The sequence below is a fragment of the Vicia villosa genome, linkage group LG1, assembly GCF_029867415.1.
Source record: "Vicia villosa cultivar HV-30 ecotype Madison, WI linkage group LG1, Vvil1.0, whole genome shotgun sequence".
Lineage (NCBI taxonomy): Eukaryota > Viridiplantae > Streptophyta > Magnoliopsida > Fabales > Fabaceae > Vicia > Vicia villosa.
In genome coordinates this window covers 127,495,357-127,512,631 of record NC_081180.1, presented here as the reverse complement: position 1 = coordinate 127,512,631, position 17,275 = coordinate 127,495,357, and the positions used below count along the sequence as shown (strand labels likewise).

General features: G+C 33.8%; 2 protein-coding genes across 2 annotated transcripts; both read right to left on the bottom strand.

Moving 5' to 3' along the window:
• Positions 1 to 635: 635 nt before the first annotated feature.
• Positions 636 to 2,132, bottom strand: LOC131653594 (protein MAIN-LIKE 1-like). The gene is made up of 5 exons (XM_058923829.1): positions 1,938 to 2,132; positions 1,733 to 1,841; positions 1,164 to 1,651; positions 912 to 1,040; positions 636 to 758 (listed from the first exon to the last, which is right to left on the bottom strand). Exons 1-5 carry the CDS (start codon positions 2,130 to 2,132, stop codon positions 636 to 638), a joined length of 1,044 nt encoding a protein of 347 aa, XP_058779812.1.
• An 11,689-nt stretch (positions 2,133 to 13,821) lies between these two features.
• On the bottom strand, positions 13,822 to 14,560 carry LOC131616557 (pathogenesis-related protein PR-4-like). Its single transcript, XM_058887921.1, has 2 exons — positions 14,238 to 14,560; positions 13,822 to 14,132 (listed from the first exon to the last, which is right to left on the bottom strand). Exons 1-2 carry the CDS (start codon positions 14,511 to 14,513, stop codon positions 13,968 to 13,970), a joined length of 441 nt encoding a protein of 146 aa, XP_058743904.1. The 5' UTR covers positions 14,514 to 14,560; the 3' UTR covers positions 13,822 to 13,967.
• Between the last annotated feature and the right edge of the window lie 2,715 nt (positions 14,561 to 17,275).

The window sequence follows — 17,275 nt, the reverse complement described above, 5'->3', positions numbered from 1 at the left end:
TGAGGGTTTTGGAAAGGATGAGAAGTGAAAATGCAAGAATTTCTTTGGCTCTCAAAGCTTGTAAAATGAAGAGGTAGAGACCTCTATTTATAGGATTGTATCAAGAGTAGTGGCAATTTGGTCATTGTGCACTTGGTAATTAATCTTGTGTTTAATTGATGTCTAATTAGTAAAATGGGGTTAAAATGGGTTTAATGAAGGGAATTAATTTTGGTGAGTTGGAAAATTGGTAAAATGACAAAAATGATCAAAGAAAAATAGGTGCCAAAATGATGTCATGCTTCCCTCTCTATTTTTTTGAATTTGCGCCCTAGGAAATCGATTTCCCATATGGGTAAATCGATTTCCACCTTCAAATTTTCAAAAATTTTCTTCTTGCACTGTTTTGATTTTTGCCCGATCTTTTACCTGTAAAATATAAACAAAAGAGGCAAAATACATATTTTTGGATTTTGGTTAGTATAAAAAAAATTAAAAGCTAGAAGTGCTTGATGATTCCCCTCAGAGATAATCACAGTATCAATAATAGAGCTTCACCATGCTGCTCTTGATTGATGATTAACATGCAATCAATGTATGATCTTAGGGTAAAAAATTGGGGTATGACAATGCGACACACGGTAATACCACTCTAATTATCCATCAACTGTCTCAGAGGGGAATCTGACTGCTGCGGTGTCTCTAACCACATCCGCCACGCTCCGGTCATAACCAATCCACTCCACATAAATGTCATCATCGCTCTGCCGAAGACCAAACTGACGTAAACACGTGTTAGGAAAGTATGGAAAATGTAAGTCACTCCAAACAAGAAAACCTTTGTACAGAGATAGCTCATCAAAAGGACGGTGACGTCTGTGATCCTCGAATGGGCATCATACGACGTCTCTAGGTGTTAGATGGTCCAAAACCAGTCTAAGCTCATCCACTTTCACGGCTTCTTGCTTGTACGACCATCTCATCGCCCGAGGAAGCCCATGATTTTCAGATGGACGCCAGTTCTCTCCTTTCCTTCCAAGTGTGGGAAAATACTCATGAATCTAGCACTATTACCAAATAAATTATATCATATAAATTAATATACATATATTAAAGAATATAAATAAAAATATATGAATTAACATACAATTAATTAAAGGATAGAAATTAAATTACATAAATACTTGTAGAAGAGTAGGATATCCACCTAGCTGCTTGCAACTAAACATAAATGCATCTCCAAGATGTCGATAGAGAGTGACCAATGCAGCAGATGCCCAACTATAAGCACTAAGTCTTTGTAAGTCTTTAAAAAGCAACAAATATCGGGCCTCGACAAGAGTAAAAGTCTTGTCAGCAAAAATCGTACATCCCACCAACATCATAAGATATGCCCTGGTCGCAAATGCCCAGCTACTAGCAGCTCGATACTCCACAAATTTATTATATAACCATTGTAATGTATAATAAGATCCACTGCAGTTACGCACATGTCGAGCCATCTCACCCCTCTCCACTCCCAAGTACTGAATGCCAAGCTCAATTTCCATCTCCTCAGTGACATGCTCTTCTGGATACCTGAACAAACCCCCAATAGGCAAGTGCAGCAGACTGGCAACATCATCCAATGTAATCGTCATCTCACCAAATGGTATGTGAAATGACGATGTCTCTATAAGCCACCGCTCCATAAATGCTGAAACAGGATTTATGTCTATCTTGGTCAGGCTGGTTCTCTAGAGACAATTCAGACCTGACCTAGACATCACATCGTCCACCTCTGATAGGAGCAAATGAGGAACCCTCTCCTTCAGCTTCGTCCCATGTCTTGCGACTTTAAGCTCCTTTTTGGGACCTCTTTCCTGAAAATAAATAAAAATTCACATTATAACATATAAGAATAAATTAATTTAAAAATAATAAAAGTAGAATAAGATAGATAAATTTATTTTACTTACCTCCTCGAACCATAGACGTCGAGCAACGTGGTGCTCGTATCGAACAAGTAATGATCGATCCGAAGGTCCTCCAGGATACCCAGCTGGTTTCTGTGGTGGCTCTAGAACTGGTACAGACGGACCAACTTTATCTATGGTGCGACGTCGTCCTAAAAAGTGGCTAATAGGCCTCTTGTCTGATCCTAGGGTACGCATGTTCCTGATCTTAAAAATAAAAATACAAAACAACATTAAAAAAAATCATAAAAAAATAACAAAACCGAAACAGTTGTAAAATGGGTCCCGGTGTGTAAATAAGAAGAACCGCAACTATGCAAGCCTCTGAACCATAACAATTGACAAAAGCATTCCGGTATGCAAGCCTCTAAACCGGAAGAGTTTTTGGAAGCGTTCCGATATGCATTGCCTCTTAACCGAAACAGTTTTTGAAAGCGTCTCGGTGTGCGTTTTGTGAACCGAATAACTTACCTGAAGCGTTCCGGTTTGTTTGAATTGTGAACCATATCAATTGCAAAATGTGTTCCAGTTTGTGTAGTTATGACTGTCTGAGAGTGTTTTCGGTAACAAAGGATGAAAAAGTGAAAATGAAAAAATTACTTATTTATATGAAGGTAATTTAGTCCAAATTTTTTCACTATATGGATACAAAGATATTTATAAGATTACAAAGTAAAATTTTCCAATGACAACTACCCGGGCTCTAGAGTGTGGCCCAAAATTCTTTTATTCAAAAAATAAGAGAAAAGGAAAAAATTAAAAGGAAAAAGAAAAGAAGAAAAAAAAAGGTCAAAATCAAAAGAAACGCCCCGTGACCACAACTCTGCCCTTCTCTGGTTTCATCCCTTCATTGCACCTTCATCTCCTTCTCCGTGATATAATCTTATCCCTCTGGCGCACCTCTCATCTCCAAGGTTTTTTCTCTTTCTCTATTGAAGTTTTTTTCTTCTAATCTTGGTGACGTTATTTAATGTTTGAGATCTTAGGCTTAATAGGTGTAATTGCTTAAATTAGAGAGATTTTTTTCAATTGTTTTAATCTTCTTGATAACTTTCTTAAATTGATATGAATAAGCCACTGTTTAAATAGGTGTAATTGTGAGGGTTAAAATATTAAAAAATCTAGAGAGAGATGCTCCTCCTTCTCTCTAGAAATTTCTCCCCAAATCCTTTAGGGTTTGGTGGCTCTTTCCCACCCTCATGGTGGCCCTTGCCTTCCACCCCTATGGTGGTCACATCCCTCTCTTTTGAGAGCACCCTCCTTCCCATCCGTTGTCTTTCTCAAGTCTTCACAATAACAACGATTACGTCTCCCTTTCTTCTGTTTCGGCCACCACCGGAGCCACCACCACTAACAAAGAACAAGTTAGTTGTGGGTTTTCTTCACATCCCACACACCTTTTCGGCGGATGCTTCTCGCTCTTAGGCTACTCCTTCTCTCTCGCTGCCCGGAACTACTCGTCCTCCACCGAAGCCGCCATGGGTAAATGTTGTACTATTGGGTTTTGTCAAGATGATTCATAAGAGTTTTGTGTCTTGTAAGGTGTTGGTGTCTCTCTTGTTCTTGTTGTTTCTGGTTTATGTTGTTTTGCTGTGTGAATTGCTCTTAGGCTTAGGGTGTTGTCAACTCGTGCTCAAGGTGTTTGATGATAGGTCTCAAAGAAGCTCGGATGATGGTGCTGTATTTTTGAGGAAGGACTTTTTCAGGGCTGGTGCAAATCAATCTCCTTTTTCCATTCAACATTTGATTCATCCACAAATTGTGAGTTTTTTCAATATTGTGAACCGGTATAATCGACTTGCGCGTGATAAAGCTAGTGTTAAAGCTAACGATATGATCCTTAATTGGATAGATATAAAGATTGTGGTTCCTAAACTCATTTGTATCTTACGGAAGAGTTCTGTTTGGTGGATTGGATTAAGGAATTGGTTTGGTAACTCCTTTTTAGGTTCTTTTTTTGCTAAGTTTATTGAAGTCCATAGCTTGTTTGGCTCAATTATTAGTGTTGTTGTTAAATTGTGGATGGGAAATACCCTAACACAATCTCTTTCACTATGTTTGTATCTTTCATTTTTCATCTATTGAATGAGTTTGTTTTACCGTAAAAAAAAATAGGTGTAATTGTTTAAAATTGTTATGAAGTATGATGAATAAGCTATTGATTCAATTGTTTTCAATTGCTTTAATTGGGAACTATCTAAAATTGAAGGAATAAGCTACGGCTATAAGCTACTGTTTTTCTTCCTCTTGTTACTATTTAAAATTGAAGTTATTTAGTTGTAGTTGTTTAAAATTGCAATGAAGTATGATGAATAAGCTAAGTTATTGCTATAAGCTACTATTTTTCTTTCTCTTGTTACTATTTAAAATTGAAGTTATTTAGTGGTAATTGTTTAAAATTGCTATGAAGTGTGATGAATAAGCTACTGTTTCAATTGTTTTCAATTGTTTTCAATTGCTTTAATTGGGAACATCTAAAATGTGAATTTGCATTCTTTATATTTTGAAACTACAATTTTGTAACTATTTTATCTTTTGTTTAGAGCTGAGAATATTTTTGATTGATAGAGAAAATATTGAGAATGTGAATGTTGTGCAACCAGAAGCTGAATAATTTTGCTCAGTCTTTATAATTTTTCTGGTTACGCCAATATATATATATATATATATATATATATATATATATATATATATATATATATATATATATATATATATATATATATATATATATATATATACCTTCAAGCAACGACCACAGGAATCGGGGCCTTGAGGCCGGACTGGTCCATAGAAAGCAGTCCAACTATATTTGCTACGCCATGACAAAGGCTGGTTTGCATCCCAAGTTGCACAAAATGAACTTACTGCTAGTAAGTCCCAATTATGTTGTTATGGCTCGTATAAATTATATGTAGACGTCACAGTAGCACTTTGTGTTGAGATCAAGGCTACATGATCGACATATCCTGTGTGCACGGTACAGTCATAGGGTCTTCCAGTAAACGCTTTATCAATGTGTACAAACGACTTTGTATCAGTTGTAATAACCATGTATGTAGCAACGCGAGTAGTCGCCCTTATATCAGCCGAAGTAGTTACCTTTGTATTAGCCAATGCATTCCCTTCCACGGTATCAGTCGGAGCCTCTGTCTTAGTATGATCTGTCACCTCTGTCTCAGCCACCAGGTGTCGTCATCCTGGCCCCTAACATCATGAGTTATTATCTCAACATCGTCAACAACCACAACATCGAGCTCATGAGCAAGATCCATGACTCATCCTTCAGCTCTACCTCCTCTTATATGCGAATCCTCGACGTTATCTTCCCTCGCCTGAGAGCTCTCTGCAACTTTGTTAGTTTGTGTAGAAGCAATCGTGATGTCCTTTTCTATACTTCTCACTAAAACAACAAAATATGAACTACCAAGCTTTTTAAATATCCGAAAAAAGTGTAAAAGATTTTCTCGAATTTTTCAAAAAAATTGGTTGCCATCTCAACATTTTCTTCTAACTAACATTTTGAAATATTCGGTATACTTGTATGCATTTTCACTGGACTTTTTAAAATCATCAGTAAAAATGCATGTGATTTTAACCAGTTTTTTCAAAATATCCAGTAAAAATACATAAGAAATATGAGTTTTTACCAAACATTTAAAAAATATCGGTAAAAATACATGTTATTATTGAAAAATTCCAATATAAAATGTGAATTATCGGTAAAAACACAACTTATAAAAAATTTGATAGATGGCTCAAAATTTTCAATAAATTGCACAACTTTTGGAATAATTCAAAATATTACAATAGAGTTGTAAAATTGATTTTTAATATAAAAGAGTAATATAATAAAAACATTGCAATGGGATACCAAGTATGAGTAGAACGTTTCGCAAAACAAAATATCTATTTATAACTCTTATTATCCTTCTAAAATAAAGATTCTTGCTTATCTATCCTTTGTTTGGGGGACTAGACAAGAGCTGTCAAAACGGGTTAGTCCATATGGGCCGACCCACCAGACCCAAAAAATTATAGAGCTTGGGTTTCAAAATTAGAGCTCATATTTTTCAGGGCTTTTTTAGCTCAGCCCTGAAAAGCCCGCTACCCATTAGGGCTAGCGCATATGAGCTGTGGGTAGCCCATTAGACCCGCATAATCATAAATTAAAAAAAATTATATTAAAATTTATGTTATCTTACTCCAAAATAGCATATTGATTTTTCTCACTTCCCTAAATTTTATATCTATTTTATTCAATCTTTCTCTTTTAAATCTTATACATTAATATAATCAACATTTTTCATTGTATTATATTAGTTTTTCTCTTATAATAAATATTCAAGTATTATTTTATACAATTTAGACATATATTGTATTTAGAAACACATTATAGTATTTATAAGAGATAATATAGTACTTAAAAATGTATTATGTTTAAAATAACATAATTTTAATTTTATTTATAATAAATATTATGGAGTTTTTATTTTAATTTTTTTAAATAAAAAAGCGCATTTAGGGCCGGGTAACCCGAAGTCCATCTAGGCCCGGGCTCGGGTAGTAAATCTCGAGCCCATATAACACAGAGCCTTTTTGGTCCAGCCCTAAAAAGTCCAAGGCCCGTCTTGTTTGGTTGACTGGACTTGCTTATTATATAATATAGCTTAATAATTCAAAATAATTTGATTCCAATGGGAATCGAACCCAGGCACACACGGATACAAATCAAACACAAATCAAACAGCCATTTTATTTATTTTATTGTTGGAAATTGTACATTATTTTAATTAAAAATTGATAATTAATATGTTTATCCATAATATATTAATATAATATATATTGTAAGTTATGTAATACTAAAATATGAATTAATACTTATATTTATTTAACGTTTTAACATTAAAGTTACATTTTATTTATTATTATATTAATTTTTTAACATTTTTTATAAACTACATTTTTTTATAAACTGACATTTTATAAACTAACATATACTATATACTTTTAATAAATTAACATTTATATTAACGTTTATTATTTTATAAACTAATATATATTTTTTAATATATAAAATATATATAGTATAACACTTTAGGAGTAACATTATTACAAATGAAAGGAGTTAGTTCAATGGTTGAGTGTTTGATTTGTATCTGGGTGTGCTTGGGTTTGATACCCATTGGAATCCAATTTTTAAAACTATTAAGCTATATTATACAAGACTGATTTGTATCTGGGTGTGCTTGGGTTTGATACCCATTGGAATCCAATTTTTAAAACTATTAAGCTATATTATACAAGACGGGGAATCACAAAAAAATACTTCATTGGGGAAAAACCAAAGTCCCCCTAATGACAGGGGGCAATCGTATATTTAACCCTAATTTTTCAAATTTAATTTTTTTAAACTAAATCGTTTGATATATATCTATGAAAATATTTTATTTAATATATATAGATGAAATAATCTAAAAAATTGAGAAAATAAAATATGATTTTTCGTCTAAATTTAATTTAGTGTTTGAGATAAAATATTTGCGAGTGAAATAGTGAATTTTGTTCATACTTTTAAAAATAATAAAATATTAGATATATGTGTAGAAATGTTTTACTAAAAAATAGATACAAATTAAAATAAAATACTACTATAATACTAAAAGATATGAAAAATGTTAAGAAACTTAAATGAATATTTTTTTTATAAATATTTGAAAAATGATGGAAAGTGATGGAATGGGATAAAATGCATTCCATCCAGTTAGTCATGGCAACAAAACCCGTATCCGCCCCAAAGTTGACGGGGAAGACCCATTTTCACTGGGTTTTGATTTGGGTTTGGGTTTTCCCCGATTACAAAATATGGGGACGGGTCGAATAATGGAGACACTAGTACTTGAAACACCCTAAATCGCCCCACGTAAAAATATAGGAAATTAATGATAGTTAAAATGTAATTTCAAAAACATTTAGGATGCTACCTTCATAAATCCACAAAGAGCTCGTAAAGTAGATACGTAACAAATAGCACAATTTAATCATGTCTAAAATCCTTTTATCTTAATCGCAGCAAAAAATAACAATACAAATCATTCAAGAGTTTCCAACGTCAAACTTAAAACATAACTTGACAACATCGTCTTTAGAATAAGTACCAACATAAAATACTAAAGGAAAATTCAAAAATGGAGTTTATAAAATTTTACTCCCAAAATAACAAAACAAATGCGAAAACCCCCATGTGTTACGTATCAGAGCGACACTGACCCAACTACGTAAAGAAGAAAATTCCTCCACTAAACGCCTCTTCAAGCTACTGCGGATTATCTACACGTTACCAACATAAGGGTAGCATTCAAACAGAAAGGGTGAGATATCATAACATTATAAACGGAAGTATAATAATGAGCAGATCAAAATATAGGTTCACATGATCATACTCCATATCATTCCATTCATTCACTACATTCGTCATAAAATATTGAACATAGTAATACATGTACATCCACGTCAAGAATCACACTTATCAAACAAATAGTAATAACAATTGATGATGCAATGAGATCAACTTTCTAGTATGCATGTGGTACCCAGGGCATCAGCCCACATCACTTTGCCAATTTTGGGCATAATCGAGCCAAGCTCACGTCATTTTGCCAATCTAGGCCACGTCATCATCATAATCAATGCAAAATATGCAATGCCTACATGTGACAACATAATAATGCAACACAAGTAATACATCATATCACTGCTACTTCGGCTAATAACAACTAGTTGTGTCATTGAACAACCTGCAAATCATCCTCATACATCGTTTAATCATCATCGTCAACAACAACCACAACAAAGCAAATACCATATATACATTGTTCAGAAATCTCAGAACACCCTGCGCATCCAACTTGAAGTCGTTATTCTCGGACTGATCAATTCCAACCATTGAATTCACCAATTTCACGTCTAACTTCTGAGATTCTTTAAAGTGATTTTTACCTTGAATACTAGGACTAGTCTAGCTTTTTTCCACAACTGACCGAAAATTAGGGTGCTTTAACCACCCTGAGAAAAATTTGAACGGTTTGGGACCCTATTTTGGATAGTTAGCCCGAATCCAAATTGGACAATGGTCTAAGAATCCCCTGTTACCAATAATATGACCTTTCAAACACCACTTATTAATAAAACTTTTAGACAATAAGAAACGATCTAACCTACTCAACGAAGAATCTGACGAGTTAAAGCAAGCAAACTTGCTAATTGCGGTTGGGTGATCAATCAACTCCAATTCTGAAATAAAAATAAAAAATTCATTTATCTCCGAAAAGTTTGAGTGAGAACTATCACCTTTCCTTTCGAATCTAGACTTGATGAAGTTAAATATCCTTTCAAGCACAATCCACCAATAGGAAATTGAACTTGTAATCTATCTGATTCTCCCATAATTTCCTCCTTTTTATGACATTACATGAAGAAAAGATATTTACCAAATAATTAATTGAAACCTTCAATTCAAATTGAATCCCTACGAACCCCTCTCCTTCAAAAATAAATGACGCGTTGAATAAATATGATTTCCACATAAAGTAAACCTCCTACTCTACCTTCGAAGATTTAACCCGAACAACTGATGTCCTTGCGCTCCTATAGAGAATGAACTAAGGATCCTTGCGCCCGCATTATGTAAAAATTTTGTACTAAGGATTCTTCCGAAGTTATCAGTTTATTCAGTGCTTTATGCTTAAACAAGCTTCCACTTCCCCTAATGTTATAAGAGAGTAAATTCATTGAGCAACCTTTTTCTTTACATCCTTCAATGTGAGCAACTATATATCACAAAATTCCTGCAACTTAATAAACGATCTTCATTTTCTCCCTTATTCCCTAACTCATAAGCTTTCTTCCAAATCTTGGTATCCACCATCACATATTAATTTACCCAAAATATATAGTAACATCTCGATCAAAAATCAAGTCATAAAAGAGTGTCGTTCCCCCGAAATATCTATCATCCGCGGACGAATTGGCCAATGGTTTCTAGATCATTTCTGAAGCCATCAGATTTAAAGATTTAGATCAAACCAAAGAGGCAAAAAAGACTGCTTAACTAACAAGGGTGACAACGAGGGAGAGGTATATGTGGGCTTCTTCGAGGGTGAACCCAATTCCCCCCAAAGGTTTGTACTTTCTCTTGGGTTGGGCCAAAATAGTTGGTGAGTCCAGCGACCCATTTACCCAAGTTCCCTTGTGGGGCCAAAGGATTAGGATTAACACGTTCCAAAATGGAGAATTCTTATCTACCCAACACAAAAAGTTGGGTAGAGTTACCCTTAGTGTAAAATACTTTGGAAACAACAAAAAAGTATACCATTTAATAATTAATTAAGTAGGATAAAATTAAATGTTGCAGTGTGATTGGTGGAAGGTACACTACCCAACTTTTTGTGATGGGTAGAGAAGTTGTCCTCTTCCAAAATACGTAGATTGAGGAATCCCAAAATAGTTTACTCAGGGATACCAACCTCCTTTCCAACTGCCAACTAAGCATTTAGAGGCATATCTCTAGGACCAGAATGATTTGATCTCACAGGGATAACCTTTAGTTGATGAGATAAAAATGTAGAAATTTTGTCATTCCTTTTGACAACTAGCTGCGCCTGATTTGATTGACAACTATTTGACTTTTCACAAAGGAATGCCCCCTTCTAGGTAACTTCCACCTTCCCCAATAATATAATCAACTCTAGCATCCACTCCGGCCTCCTCTTCATCTACTTCAACTCCGACAAGATCTTTATCATCTTCAAACCAGGACTCCCCTGATTGATCACTCGAGGAAACTTCCAAATTTGAGGAACTCTTTATTCTCAAAGGGCTTTTAGTGTCTTCCATAAGCTTAAACTTGAAACTCAAGCCACTAATTGAGACATATATATATATATATATATATATATATATATATATATCATATTTTATTGCATTCAAACATTTCGTTTCGATTAGAAGACAAGCCACATCGAGCTTCACAAGCTGCCTTGTGTTACCGGTAACACACAAAAAATCAACCCAAGAAGCCACCAGCATTTCGAAGAAGGTCAAATTCCACGCTTGACATGGAGTTCCATAGCATCAGATTCATGTGACTCTATCATCATCAACCACAAAAGAATTCCAAGGGAGAACTTCCCTGAACCACCTTTTTAGCCACTCCATTTTATCTTGTAGTTGTTAACTCCTTCAACACGCTCCTCCAACAAGCACCAAGTGGAGTAGCACGAATGGAAAAGTAACCATCTGAGTTAAAAGCTTTCCAACAAAAGCTTTCCTAAAGCTAGCCATCACTTCTTCTTCAACATTGAACTGCCCACTCTTACTATTAGGGAATGACTTAGATTTCAAAACTTCAGTATACGAGTTTCTTCCCCTTCAATTTAACCGAATAAATTTTCCTCCATTCTTCACCAAATAGGTTTTCTTGGAGTAAGATTACCCGCCCATTACCAACTTCTCTCAATGGCTTACATCTTGAAAACCTTGGCAAGTTAACAAAAATCTTCATGCTGCCTAAGAAGATGTTGTCTAACTTCATGGCCAATCGCTCTTAATCATTGATATTAAAGAATCTGACAAATTCGTAGCTTCTTCCTCTTATATCTCTTTTTTGAATGGATGACAACTTCATAGATGCCTCCAAATTATTGAAACTTCTCATACATTTTCTTAGCTACAAATGATTATGAAACAACCGTGAAGAAGAAAGAGGAGCGACTTTTCCCATATTTTCCTACCAATCCCTACTCCTGCAAATATTACCCCACCTCGTCTTCCTCTGGGCTTCTCCTTTACGCCTCCTAACCTGTTTCAATTCCCCCTATTCCGCCTTAGCAGAAGAATAAGCATGTCAGAATGAAAATTTTGTTTGTGAAGAATATGGAACTATGATGAATGTTAGAGAGAAGGAGGGGTCTCTCTAGTTTTTTTTTCAAGTTCGCCAAATAAAATTAATATAATAATTTAGTAAAACGACCACCCGATTCATTTCCTTTGGCGAAGACTTTTCTAGATGACTCGTTGTATCATTTTGTATCTTAAAATAGGATAAGTTAAGTATTTTAGATTTTTGTTTAATGAGTAACTTTAAAAAACCCCACAGTACTCTCTCAACGAATAACCAAATTAATATATATGAGTAATTTTTAATCAGAGCATACCCATATACTAGCAAGGGTTTGATGCATTTATGGCGCCAAAGGCACCGCCTTGGGGTCATTTTACTCATTTTTGATGAAAGAGAAAGTGAAGAAAAAATGAAAAGTAGGATGAGGGAGAATATGATGTAAAGAGAGCTAGATGCCTAAACCCAAAGGCGTGGTGTCTTTGGCGTGGTGCCTTTGACGCCTTAAAGGTAGCAAAATCGATCCTCATATATATACCGTCTAGGATGGATCATATAATTTATGTTAGCGGGGTTAATATATATATATATATATATATATATATATATATATATATATATATATATATATATATATATATATATATATATATATATATATATATATTTCAATTTTGTAGAAAAATAAAATAGAGAAACAAATTAAAGAAACACAAAAGCATTGTTCTCTATTTGACAACGAATTTGTTTTCCTTTTTTTCAAAAATATAAAATTAAAACATCGTCTACAAATTTTTAATAGAGTAATACTACCTTGACACCATCTTTGACATCAAATATTTACACCATATACAGTGTATTTATATTAAAATAGTATTATTTAAAAAATATTTATTTTTAAAATTTATTTTATAGCACAAATATATGGTTGTATCATTTACTAACTTCTCAATTGTATTAATTAACCACAAAAATTTATGTCATTAACCAAATATTTTACTTATAATTCATTAACCACATTCACTACATTAATCAATAAAATACATAATATTAAGCATGTTCTGACACTAAATTATAAATGTATTAACCAATTTTTAAATTCTATTAACCAACTTTATTTTACTATTTAATATTTTTTTATGTTTGAAAATTCATTAATCAAGTTATGAACTTTATTAACTAATTTTATACAAATTATTAACCAAAGTCTAAACGTTATACATATTATCTTTTTGGCTTAATTGCAACTTTAGTCCTCCTATTTTGTCTTTTTCTTGATTTTGATCCCTCCATTTTAAAAATCACTATTTTAGTCTCCTTTTTAAGTTTTCTGTACAATTTTCGTCCCTCTATTTTGCTTTTTTCTGCAAAATTAGTTCTGATTCCTGTCTCTTTTTCAATAGAAAACTGAAAAGGGAACCAAAATCGTGGTTTTAATAATGGAGGGACTAAAATCGAGAAAAAGATAAAATAGGGGGACCAAAGTTACAATTAAGCCTAACTTTTTTTATGTTAGAATATATATTAACTAAACTTTATACTGTATTAATCAAATTTTAACATTTTATTTTAATTTAAAAAAAAAAAGAAAATAGATAAAAAGATTAAAATAATAATAAAAAACAATGTTCACCTATTTGTGAAAATTGTATTGACTATTGACTATAGATGTAAGAAAATTGTCTCATGATATCATTTCTTGATCTAATGCAACTAGATCCGCCTCTGATTACGGTCCATTTTCTAGAAATTATTTACGTAAGTGTATGGTCATGTCAGGCGGCTTTCTAAGAAAAGTGATAATTACGTTTACATGTCTTCTCATATATCATCAGTTTAGCACTCAAAAGCAAGAGAGCACAATAGACTTAAAAAAGTCGTCATAATATGCCTAACTTGGAATTAACTTCTTTCTAAGATCCCTGTTATGTGTGAGAATAAAAATGAAATCAAAATATCAAGTTATTATATATAAAGTAAACCACGAGAGAAGAAAAATTATTGAATTATCATTTATTTTTCATTCAATTAAGTATACATACATGCATGTATAGCACCGTTTGTCTTATTTATGGTTTTATTAGGAAGAAGCAGTGCTAGAACTTCTTATTATTACAAAGAGTTACTCTTTGACCTTAGCAATTAACAAAGACATAGTTAACTGTAAGGTGACCCGCCTGGCGACCAGCTCCATTAGTATCAAGTTGGTTGAAGACATTCACATCCAAGTCCAGTCCACCATTAGAGCACTGATCAACTATTCTCACTGTTACCTGAGTACCAGTTGCAGTATTTGTCACCTGCATAATCCATCACCACAATATTATTAATTCTCTTTGAATATAACTAATTGAAAATAATAAAAAAAGCCACAAATAACATTAGAGAAGTGGTCATAGTCATACACTTAAGCATTTGCCGCAAGAGTCTCTGCCTGTAGGTCCGGCGGGTCCGCAAAAGGCGGTCCAACCGTATTGGCTACGCCATGACAAAGGCTGGTTAGCATCCCAGGTAGCACAGTAAACACTTGCTCTGTTGTAATCATAGTTTATATCCTGAGGGTTGTAGTTATTGTATGTTGCTCTAACGTTGTTTGCACTCTGACCACTCACTAACATTGTTGTTCCCATCATCAGGAAACAAAGTACCAACAAGGTTAAGCTTCTGTGTGTGCTCTCCATTTTCTAGTTATGTGATAGTTTGGTTGTGTGTTTCATAATAGAGACTGGTGTATGCATTTATAGACTTGGAGAAAGATGGAGGTCCCGCGATACTACTATATTTTATTTGTAATTAATCTTAAGTCCAATTATGCATTTGAACCGTTACCATGCATTTGATTTTTATTTTGCGTGTAATATATGATTTTGTGTGTTTGATTTTTCTTAGTCTAGTTTCTCCGCAAGTGTTTGATTAATTGGGAACACTTGCTAATATTCTTCGACTTTAGGACGACTTCTTGCTTCGTATTAGAAATGAAATTTTGGGACCCAGATTCTCTCCATTCAAAAAATACTGCTTTCACATATTCAAACATCCAATGAAGATAAAAAAAAAAAAATCAAACGACTCTAAAACTCATACTTTTAAAAAAATAATATTTAATCTTTCTGAGCCGTGCGATTAAGATCAAATTATTAATAACACCTTAATAGCGTGAATGCGACAAAAACACAAATGCACGAGATTCAATTTCGAAATATTGTCATCTAAATTAAAAACTTATAACTTTATAATGTTAAAAGAATTTCTCATTACATCCATATAGGGTGAAAAACACCAATGAAAATCTTAAAATACCCTTCGAATATGCATATTCAAAGACACTCTTTGCACATTTTAAGATGTTTCAGATATGCATATCCGAAAACACCATTCTCCAAACGTTTTTTATTTAAACGTTGGATTTAAAATGTCAGATATGAAAAAACCCTTCCTATTTTCTCACCTTCACTATTTCATTCATTTTCTTCCACTCAAAACCAAAACCCTCTCAAAACCTTAATCATTTTCAATCAATTTTTCGTCTCCAAACCAAGTTTCAAGTGGTTGATCATAGTAAAGAGATCATAGAAAGCTACAATTTAAGATAAAGTTTCCTTATTCCATCTCTCATTTCCTTGCATTGGTGCTGATTTACGGAAGAAAAAACTGTGTCACTTCGGATATGCATTTTCGAAAACCACCATACTTATTTCGGATGTGCATGTCTGAAATAAGCTCTGTTACAGAATTAAAAAACCAGTTTTGATAGAAAGTATGTTTTATGCACATGTTAGGTATGGTGCATCCGACAACATTGTCAGAGATGCGGTAGAAGTTCCAGAGGAGGTCAACGAAGATGCTAAGCCAAAAGAGGTGAATGACGATGTTAAAACGCTTGTAGTTGCGGTAGATGTTCGACCATAATTTACAAATGAAATGACTTTCACTTCTCGTCAACATTTTCTTGAGTGGATCCGAATTGAAGCTGGTAAACTTGGATTTGACGTTGTGATAGCAAGGTCCAATAATGACATTAGTAGAAGGCAAACATTTATTCTGATGAAATGCGAGAGGGGTGGGAAATATGTTCCAATAAATCCGAAGTTAAAACATGATGACATGGGATCGAGAAAGTGTGCGTGTTCGTTTAAGTTGCGCGTATCTTGTAGGGTTGATGGTTTGTGGCATTTTAGCGTCGTTTGGGGACTTCATAATCACACATCATTAGGCACAATCAGATTTCTTGGGTTCATATTATTCCAAAAAGTCTAAAAATAATGTTTCTATAGATTTTCATCAACATCTCAAGCCACAATCAGAAATGACACAAACCTACCCTCACCTTGCTTTTGTCTACTTCAATAGTGGTTACTCGATGCCGCTACAATTTAGGTTCTCGCACGACATACTGTTCGCCGAGTGGATTCCGACACTGAACTCTTTCTTGCAATATCCAGACAATCGGAAGGTGGTCAAGCTTGAGTATCGTTCACCTGCACTTGACACTGAAGGAAACGTCAAGTTCACCTCATTTGAGCTCAAGAACGAAGAAAATTTAGAGGTTATGTGGACAACTTTTCAACAATATTCTTCGAAGGGCCCGATCGAGTTGGATGCGAAACTTCAAAGATCGGGAGAAGATGATATCAAAATGTTATGCCGTCCCTAACTATCCATTTATAACAATATGTAACTTTAAATTTCTGTTGAACTATCTATGTAATTTCGATTATTTGTGGTAAATCTATGCTTGAGGTGTATAGGGTGCAATGATCTCATGCTCTACACCTTCATCGTTGTAGAATGTAGTAAATTCTCTAAAGGTGTATTCACCACCACCATTAATTTTTAGTTTCTTTAACTTACATCAACTTTATTTCTCGACATACAATTTAAACTTCTTGAACATACAATTTAAACTTCTTGAACTGTGTGAATACCTCACTCTTCATTTCAATAAGATATGTCCATATATATCTGGTGAATTCATCTATGAAAGTTAGGAAATAGAAGTTACCTTAATTCGACCTTACTTCAAAAGATCCACACACATTAGAGTCAACTAGCTTCAGCTTTTCCTTTGACCTTATAGACAAGTCATGCTTGTATGCTTCCCTAGTCTATTTTGCTTTACAATATTCCTCACACATCTGACTTGGTTCCTTCACCTAAGATAAGTCATATACCATCTTCTTCAAGGTATGCATACCTAAACTTCTGAAGTTTAGATGTCCATACCTGTGATGTCATAGCCGATTCTTGTCTTCTTCCACAGGCAAAGTAAGACACTTTTGATCAACCGGGTTGATCTCTACTTTGAAGATCTTGTTTTCTGCCAATGGTGCTTTCAGAATCAACCTTTCATCACCATTATAAACCTTCATCTGACTTTTTTTCTAGTTTCATGTTGTACCCTTTTGCAAGTAATTGTTATATGCTTATCAAATTACTTGTCATC

What these genes read in the sequence shown, in the direction of transcription:
- LOC131653594 (XM_058923829.1), bottom strand. Translation starts at nt 2,132, where the DNA reads ATGCGTACCCTAGGATCAGACAAGAGGCCTATTAGCCACTTTTTAGGA. An exon ending in GACGTCTATGGTTCGAGGAG is followed by an intron (nt 1,842 to 1,937) that starts GTAAGTAAAATA and finishes ATTTATTTTCAG; the next exon opens with GAAAGAGGTCCCAAAAAGGA. An exon ending in AAGTGGATGAGCTTAGACTG is followed by an intron (nt 759 to 911) that starts GTTTTGGACCAT and finishes TGTTTACGTCAG; the next exon opens with TTTGGTCTTCGGCAGAGCGA.
- LOC131616557 (XM_058887921.1), bottom strand. Translation starts at nt 14,513, where the DNA reads ATGGAGAGCACACACAGAAGCTTAACCTTGTTGGTACTTTGTTTCCTG. An exon ending in CTTGCGGCAAATGCTTAAGT is followed by an intron (nt 14,133 to 14,237) that starts GTATGACTATGA and finishes TGGATTATGCAG; the next exon opens with GTGACAAATACTGCAACTGG.